The sequence below is a fragment of the Lycium ferocissimum genome, chromosome 1 (assembly GCF_029784015.1).
Source record: "Lycium ferocissimum isolate CSIRO_LF1 chromosome 1, AGI_CSIRO_Lferr_CH_V1, whole genome shotgun sequence".
Classification (NCBI taxonomy): domain Eukaryota; kingdom Viridiplantae; phylum Streptophyta; class Magnoliopsida; order Solanales; family Solanaceae; genus Lycium; species Lycium ferocissimum.
The window spans coordinates 10,915,872-10,925,425 of record NC_081342.1 but is presented as its reverse complement, the minus strand read 5'-3'; the positions used below and the strand labels follow the sequence as shown (position 1 = coordinate 10,925,425).

General features: G+C 34.5%; 1 protein-coding gene across 1 annotated transcript; it reads right to left on the bottom strand.

Moving 5' to 3' along the window:
• Positions 1-1,111: 1,111 nt before the first annotated feature.
• LOC132047461 (2-hydroxyisoflavanone dehydratase-like) lies at positions 1,112-2,562 on the bottom strand. The gene has a single exon (XM_059438503.1). The coding sequence runs from the start codon at positions 2,361-2,363 to the stop codon at positions 1,383-1,385; it is 981 nt and encodes a 326-aa protein (XP_059294486.1). The 5' UTR covers positions 2,364-2,562; the 3' UTR covers positions 1,112-1,382.
• Positions 2,563-9,554: the final 6,992 nt, after the last annotated feature.

Below are 9,554 nucleotides of genomic sequence, written 5' to 3'. Positions count from 1 at the left end.
CCTTAATTCTTTTCCCTCCATTATTTGTAAATTAAAATTTGGTCCTTTGGTAGGGACAAAGTTTCTTCGATCAATGATTACGGCATTTGGAACATCAAAGCTGTCATTAATGACTCCTTTCCCAGTATTGAAATTAATGGAAACTGGATTAATATATGACAAAATGGTAGAGTTTGTGTCCTGTGATTAGCGTGCACTATCATGCCTACCTGGAAATCTCCAGAAGTGATAATCAAATTGAACACCTAATGGAAGTTTCATTAGTACAAATGGGAAATGGTATAGAAGGAGTTGTGAGCGATACGAACAAGGAGACTTCGTTATGGGATTTTTTATTCCAAGCGCTAATGCTCTAGTAACAATCATTTAAATGGAGGCTTGAAGCTGGAAGTAATGGTGTATTCAAAATGTTTCACCAATATCCATATTGGATTCCTATTGATAAATTTAGATGTTGATCAAGATGACACCAAGAATATGAAACTTAAGCATATGGTGAAAGCTACCTCAAACACATTAAGAGGAGCTAATGTCATTTTCACTCACTGTTTCAGAGAAGCAAACCAGATTGCTGATTTTTTGGCAAAAAAGGCTACAACAAGTGGTGACAGGGCCTTATATCTTTCTTATCAGGATCTCCCTAGAGAAGCAAAGGGCCTTCTTCAACTTGATAAGTGGCAACTTCCTACGTTTAGGAGGAGGTTTGAAAAATGTAATTTTTTTGTTAGCTAAATTCACTTATTAGTCTCTGGGAGGAACATTGTATAGGCTAATTCCTTCCAATGGATTGCATAGTCAATCTATTTTTGGTAGACTAGAGGCAAGGTTTTCCATATGTCCCCCTGAGTTATTGTAAGATCATCTTGTCAATATAACGTAGTGAGCAGTGTCACAAAACCCCCCACACCTTTAAAACAACCCAACCTAATGGTGATGGCTTATTAACTATAAAAAAAAAAAAAAAAAAAAAAAAAAAAAAGACCCAAGAACAAATTATTTTATAGTGTATATTTTGAAGTGTCTTTATCTTTTAGCAAAATAAAATATAGATGCTACATGAAGGGTTATTTTTGTTATTTAGCAGCTTTAGTCTATGTATTATTAAGTCATGTGTTCTTATTTCACATTTTATTCCGTATAAAATAATACATATATTCAGGCATATATATAACTTATGACAATCATTATTTATGTCAAAAAGGAAAAAGTGAAATCAAACATTGTACGTAATAATGTTATTCTTGCATTGCTTTTACTCTAATTCTGACTTTAGATTTTAAGTTGGCCGATGAAAATGACATCTATCTCATCGTGACAAGCAAGAATCAAGATAAGGTCATTATTGAAGCAACAAGGATGTTATTATAGGAGTGTACGATCTATCACTTAAGTTGGATGAAAGAAGCAAAACGCTTGATCAAATCTCGAGATTTTTCAGTTTCAGGATTGGCCAACTGAAAGCAATGACCTTCATCTTCGACTTCAACAAATTCCAAATCCCCTTTCCATTCACTTTTCTTGATGCCCTCAACGAATTCTATCCCAATTTCTCTTGGAATATACTCATCTTTCTCTGCAAAACACAACAACACCCTAGAGCAGGCTAGCCCTGACAAACAAGGAGCCTTCTCAGCAAGTGGATTAATCATTGGGCTGTGGAGCCCTGCTTCTGATGGCGGGCTAATAATGATCCAGTTCTTGTAGGATATACCTTGTTCAATGTTCTCAAGTGGGACCAACAAATAAGGACAAACAAGAATTGAACCATTGATGGACACATTTTCATTAACACCACCTTCTCTTCCAGCTCTCATGGCCATATGATAAACTATGTTGCCACCAGCACTATCTCCAATTATAGACAACCTGCTAAAGTCACCGAAATTTTTTAGCCACGGATCTTCGTTAGCGCTAGTGAATTTTTCACTAGCGTGTGACGCGACCCATTGAAGTGCAGTCCAACAATCTTCGTAGATTGTTGGCACGTCATGTTCTGGGGCTAGCCTGTACTCGACAGAAATCGCGATTGCGTTAGATTCAGCAACCAAGATGTTGAGGTAACGTTGGTATGCGTTGAAGAAGGCGGATCCCAGAACTAGTGCACCACCATGGTAATATACTAAAATGGGAAGCTTTTGGCTAGAATCAGTGGTGATTTTTGGAAGATAGAGTCTAGCAGAAACATGTGGTGAAATTTTGACATCTTTGGATGACACTCCAGTTTGTGGATCATCAAGTGATGGGGGCACGTAGGCTAAGCCAATTGTGTCATATAAACGTTCACATCGTGAGTCTTTATAGATTCTGTACCAAGAATCTATTTGAGTGACAACCTCATTGTTGTTATCATTGGAATTAGCCATGGAAGTCTATAGAGAATAGAGAATGAGGGTTAGTTACAAGATGGGTATTGTAAGAAAGTTGATTTAGGTATAGAAATATGGAAGACAGTGGATATATATAGTTGGATTGGTTGTCTTATTTCTCAGCACGTGGTGGCCGAAATAGTGAGTATTTTAGCAAATCAATATTTGGCGGAGCATGGGTTTAACAATCAAATATTGTGCAATGACCTTTGTCAAGCTTCCATAATATAATTAAGAGGTTGAGTTTGGTAGGAAATAAAAGTGAGAACATATGAATGGTCGTTCTTCTGAGAATATATGAATGGTCGTTCTTCTTGTTTGGTAAAGAAAAAAAGTTATATTTACGGACTGGGTAAAGAATCTTTACTTATTTGGTACTGCATTAGTCCCAATTTAATTAGTTATGCACTTTGATTAGTGGGCACCTAATTTAAAAAAGAAAGAAACATTTTTAAACATTATGGTCTTAAATCAGTTATACATAATTGTGTGGACTATTAATATTTCATTAGATCAAATGAGAAATTTAAAGTTAAATTATTTTTAGATATAGAAAGATTTCATTGTAAGAAAATAAACTAAGAAGAAAAAGTGAACTACATCAAATGAGACAACGAAAATAGAATATTGTATTTTTAATAGCTTTAAAAAGTTATTTACTGCTATTTTTTTAGGTTATCAATATTAATTTCCTTATATAAAAGTAGTAATCGGTAGTTATGACCTCATACTATATTGTGAATTATTTAATAGCAAATTAGTTTATAGGCAACTGATTACTATAATAGTCAAGGATTGATAACACGAGAAAGAAGGTAACTATATAACTTGCTACATTTAAAGATCCTAAACAGTTTCGTTTACTTTCTAGACGTTGGACTGAGCACTAGGAGGAAATGAAAGCGTTGTAATATATTCTCATTTTTGTAATTTTGGAAGAACCTTCAAATTAAAAATTAAATCCTAATGGGTTGGATCATTATTTGAATCCTCAACAACCTTCTAGAAATCATACCTAAAAAAGAAATGTTAAAGAAAAGAAAAAGAAAAAGGAGAATTCTACGTTGCTCGTGAGTTTGAAATGAATGGTAAGGAAGTATTAACGTTTAAATATATTTACTGCTAAGCAGGCAGCCTACGTGGAAACCATAACTTCGCAAAATTGGTCTGTTAAGGTGGCGTTTTAGCAGTAGGTGAATTTTTTTTCACAATTCTCTTCTACCAAATACAATTAGAGAAATTTTTCTTTTCATTTTTTTTTACACAAAAGCTGAAACTATTATAGAGATGCCTTAAATTTTTTGCATAGTGCTCAACACGTGGATGAGTATATAGCCAAGTACCAAAACTACTAAAAAATTACTATTTTCCCACTGAAAATTTTTCGGTGACCATTTTTCACTGAATGTTGGTAAAAAAACCTAAATAGTAGAGTTTTCATACGAAAAATTAGGAAGTTTCCAATTTTTTGGTGGAAATAAGGTAGAAAAATCATGTTTTATAACACAAATTCCCTACTGAATGTCGATGGGAAAAACGTCTTTTTCTAATAGTGCAAATAGCCACTAGTCAAATGAAGTTACTAGATATAGACTAATTTCATCTTCTTGGCGTCAAGAACAAAGTCTCTATCTATAATTATATGTTCTACTTATTACTGCAAGGATGCTTACAAAGTTGGTGACAAAAACGTACGCACAACTTCACCTCTTCTGCCACCATCCAAAAGACTTGCATTTTCCTCCCGTGTTTTTGTGATAGAGAAGGGTATTGGAAATACATAAGCAAAGCCATCATATAGTGGAACCATGTATAGTCAAGCTTGGTCACTGGATTACGGAAAATGGCCACTTACCCAACTCTAATATATGATCGTCAGATGGCAATTATGTCCCTTCTCTTGGAATATTTGATCAATGATCCCACAATTGAAAACATATATCATATACTCCTGTCCACATTTGGGTTGGTACTAAGTAGATTATTTGTGGTGAAATTAGAAATTTCACTAAAAGATATTTAATATTTATATATAAAATATAATATTTAATTTATACGTAGAATAAAAAATTTATAATATTTAACTTATTTTATAATATTTAACTTACATGCGCAATACAATTTAATAGCGGATGTACAGTTGAGCTGCCTTTAGTCATTAACTAAAGCAGATGATTGAGAATGATATATTAACAGAAGGAGCAAAGTGGTTTTTAATTATCTTTGATGATTGCAGGCAGCAATGATGCACTACAAACTGGGACTTCCCTTTGAAAAAAACCAACATATCATAATATGGCAAAAGAATGAATACAGATTTGAAGGCACTCATCAAACCCATCAAGTAATGATCTTTAGAGTGAATTTTTATCTGAAGAACATGCAAGTGGAATTTATTGATTACATAAAGAGAAATTGGTAAAATGAGCCCCCGCCAATCGAAATTTCAACTACACACCAAATCTTTACGAGTCCCCATGACTCCTCTAGTCATTTTAAAAGTCGAGTAATTTGCTCCCTGAAACGCTATACACAGATCTGAAATATGTTGTGAAATACACGCGCCAACCCAGATTTAACACGTGTATTTCCCTTTAAATTTATTTTTTATTACTTTTTCCCTCATTCTTCTTCTTTCCATCACCTTCTACCATTTTTCCACCATTAAAACAATTTCAGAGCTTTTTTCCACCATTAAAACAATGGTAAAATTCAAACTTTTAGGAAGCTTGAAAGAGGCAAAATGAAAAATGGCGACAAGTTATGTGTATCTGCTAACAAACCCATTTGATTCACCTTGAAAAGAATCGATTTTGACGATGAAGATGAAATGGGTATTAAGAAAGAGTTAGAAATGGAGACGTAGTTGGCTGAAATCCTTCAGAATAGTTGATATTTTGGGAATTAACATTGCTCAAGGTTTGATTTTGCCATCGGTTGTTTCCTTGCCTCTCCAATTTCATTGTTCAACTGATTTTTATAGTTGAAATTTCAATGCTCAATTAAAAATATTCAATCAATTAATCAACCATAACAATTAATCAAAGAGAGAAAAGTAGCAAAAACTGAACAACAGTCAACAGGGTAGCCGTGGACGTCAATTTCACGGCGTCAACGCCGGAACGATCGTGAAACAAGCAGGTGTTGCCGAAGTTCTGATTTTCTGGTGATCGTTGGATTACTTTTTCAGCTAAACCTAAAAATAACCTAGACAACAACATATATACAAGTGAGAGCAACATCAAACAAAACACAATCGGTTTTAATGGTTGTCGTCTAAAAATGCTAAAAGATTTGCTGGAGAAGATGAGATAAAGTGGTGGTAAGACAGTCATGGTGTTGCTTAAACGGATTTCGCCGGAGCAACGCCGGTATAGCATGAAAACTGAGCAGATTTGGAGAAAAGATTGGTGGTGTCACTGGTTATAATGGTGGTGGAGGAGGTGGCGGCGAGGTGATAAGAGAGAGAGAGAGTGAGAGAGAGAGAAAGAAACAAAAATAACAAAAAATATATTTTGTTTATAGAAAAGCATAATTTCTTAACATTTTTTGGGCTTGATATAGTCTCCCTGCCACATCAGCACTCAGGGAGTAAATAGTTCATTTTTAAAATTGTTCGGGGGGCAAATGGGACCCCGCCGCAAAGGTTTAATGTGTAATTGATATTTGGGTCAAGTGTTGGCAGGGCATTTGGCCATTCTCTCATTACACAAATACAGTACCAAACTAATAGTTAAAATGTTTTCTGGGAATAGACCTGCTAGTAAGCACAAATTTATGTTGGATGTCATTTCTAAGGGCACTCATTTAATTTTTGGCCTTACTAACAAAAGATTGATAATTTTAGATTCTCCCCAAGAAAAATCCTTTTTCATCCGCTATCTCCATCTTCATTCCACCTTCTTATTGCTTATTTGTGGTCGTAATTTTGCGAATATTCTTTCATTGAGTTTGTATACCTCAATTATTTGAATTAATTTAGTTGGAAAAAATTGAAGAACACTGAAAAAAATTGTTGAAGAAAATAAAGTTTGTCGATTAATTTTTTAAACTTTTATGTTGAATATAACAATTGAAAATCGACGGTAATAATATTAGAAGGTTGCATATCGAAATTTGAGTCAGTTCGAGTTGATTTGAATCAATATCAAAGTAAAACGTGTTGGTGAAATTCTTACGTGTTGGTGAAATTCTTACACAGCAAAATATAACGATCGATCAGGATTTTATAGCTAATTCTAGCGATTTGAGAAGATTTTTGGTCATAATTCTAGCACTCCGTCATGATTTGACCATAAATTTTGGGTGATCCATCAAGATCTGCAACAAGACAAGTTTTTCCATCTATTTGAAAATCCCTGAATTTGTGACCAAACTTTGGCATCTATTAAGATTTGGATAGTGTGACAATGCAAAATTTTCCAGTCAATTTAATATTTTGGCAATTCGTCAAAATTTTACTGCGAATTTATTTTTGCAAAACTTTTCTTAACAGTGTCAAATTTAAATGATGGCACTGAAACATTCTATTTGTGGACAGTTGTACAGCGAATTAAAATGGGTTTTGCCTGTGAGACCGCCCTAGTTCAGCCGTTTAATAAAATAGGAGTGGGCTAAAAACTTAGCCCATTTATAAATGGGCTCAAAAGCCGAACCTGAAGTAATTGCACAGTTTTCCTTCCCATTTTAGTGCGGAGTGCCCTTCAAATGCACTGGTCTTTAATTTTTTCCGAGTTCAAACCCCCGCTCAGTTAAAAATTTACAAAAAATTCGGAAGGTAGAACTTGGATTCGCAAGGTAGAGTTTTGCTTTTAGTATAAGGCAAAACTCTCTCGAAGAAGTTTTAAGCATGCTGAAGGCAAAACTCTACCTTACTCTAGGTAGAGTTTCAAAATCTTGGTAGAGTTTTGCAGGCAAATCTCTGCCTTGCGAATCTAAACTCTACCTTGCGATTTTTTATTTTTTATTTTGACTGAGCGGGGGTTCGAATCAGAAATCAAGGGGTTCTAGCGAAGGGAAAAAATTAAAGACTACTAATTTAATGGGCAAAAATTAAAGCCCACCCCAAAATAAGGGCATTCCTTCTAATCGCCCGTTTTCCTTCAAATGGAGCGTCTTTAATTTTTGTCCTTCAAATGGGCTGGTCTTTAATTTTTGCCCTTCAAAATAGAACTTATGCCTAGTGGAGAAAAAGTTTTATAAGGATGTGAAAGATAACTTGTGGATATGATAATGCGTAACTTATGCCCTTCTTAACATAAGTTCGATTTTGAAGGAAAAAAATTAAAGACCAACACAAAATGGAGACAAAAGTGCAAATGACCCGCCTCACTTGATCCGCTAACATAAAGGAATGGGCCAAGGCCAGCCCGTTACGCCAGGAACAAAATTAATTCTTAAGTCAATTAATAATGCCCAAAAATGATTTAGACAAAAGTAATAGAAAAACTACCATAAACAGTAAAGAAGAAACTAGGATTTTATTCTAGAGGATCCACCGGAGAAAGGTGCATACTTTTTCCTCTTTTGTTTGGTACCTTGAATTTGTTTTTTTTGGTTTTGTGCCTCACCTAATTGATACTAATTGTCTGAACTTTTTTTTTTTTTTGTGTCCGTCATAAATTGACAGATCCAAAGTCTGAAAGTAGAAATATTTTAGGGGAAGGACATAATTGGCATGGCCGCCCGGCTGGAATTAGGGAAGGACATAATTGGCATGGCCGGCCGGGTGAAACTAATTCCACCCGGTGGTCAAAGTTCTTCTAAACCCAAATTATATCCACTAAACTAATCTCATCCATTAGCCAATACTTTATAAACTGTATCATTCTTGTATAGAAAGTGTGTCATACGTCTAGACAATGTATCATACATATACAATATATAAACTATATCATTCTTGTATAGAAAGTGTATATATAATTCCAGCATATGTATACAAACTGTTTCATTCTTTTATAGAAAGTGTATCATACGTATAAAAAATATATCATACCTATAAAAAATGTATCATACATATACGTATAGAAACCGTATCATTTTTGTATATAATATGTATCACTACTGTATATGTATAGAAAATATATCATACGTATAGAAATTGTATCATTATTGTATAATATGTGTATAATAAATGTATAATTAACGTATAATTTATGTATAATAAATGTATAATTAATTTCAGTATATGTATATAAAGTGTATCATTCTTGTATAGAAGGTGTATATATAATTCCAAAGATATGTATATAAACTGTATCATTCTTGTATCTACTTACTAAATATATACATATTATACATATTTTGGGATATTTCTTACTAAATATACACATATTATACATGTTTTGGGATTATTTGAATAAAAAGCCCAAAACACTGGGGAAGGGGAAGAGGCAGAAAATCTGATTGTTGCCTTGAGCTGGGCCGGCCAGCGCTTGGCATTATTTTGGGCCGGTCGGCCAGCTGGCGGTATTAGGCTCAAATGTTGATCAAATGTGGCATTACTTTGGGCTGTTGGACACACAGTGTCCTTTCATTTTTTTTGCTCGGGTGCCCTTCTTTTGGGTGTCTTTAAATTTTACCTCATATTTGTGGTCTTTAAATTATGCCCCTCATATTATTTGGTCTTTAATTTTTGCCCTTCGCATTGCAACTTTGAGCTTTCGCGCCGAAATAATGAGGTTCGAGTTCGAACCCCGCTCGAAGCATAAATTAAAAAAAAAAAAAAAAAATCGCAAGACAAGGTTTGGTCGCGTGTATACCGGACCAGATACCTACATATGAATTACACATTTTATGCTGACTCGATACTCATGCCTTATGGGCAGATTGGCGTACAGAGGCCGTCCTAGATAACTTTGATAATTCCTTCACAAAGTTATGTCGGTGCATACTTTTAATGGGCAAACTTTTATCTGGGACCAAGATACTTATGCCAAGTTCCATAAGGCATAAGTATACCGGAGTCCCAGATAACTTTGGTAATTCCTTCACAAAGTTATGCCATGGAGGCATACTTTTAATGGGCAAACTTTTATCTTAGGATCCGTGATAAACTTTGAATGAATTATCAAAGTTATGCCGACGATATTTACGCCAAGTCTGCCCGTTATTAAGGCATAAGTATGTCGTCCCATAACTTTGGTAATTCCTTCACAAATTTATGCGGTGGGGGCATACTTTAATGGG

What these genes read in the sequence shown, in the direction of transcription:
- LOC132047461 (XM_059438503.1), bottom strand. Translation starts at nt 2,363, where the DNA reads ATGGCTAATTCCAATGATAACAACAATGAGGTTGTCACTCAAATAGAT.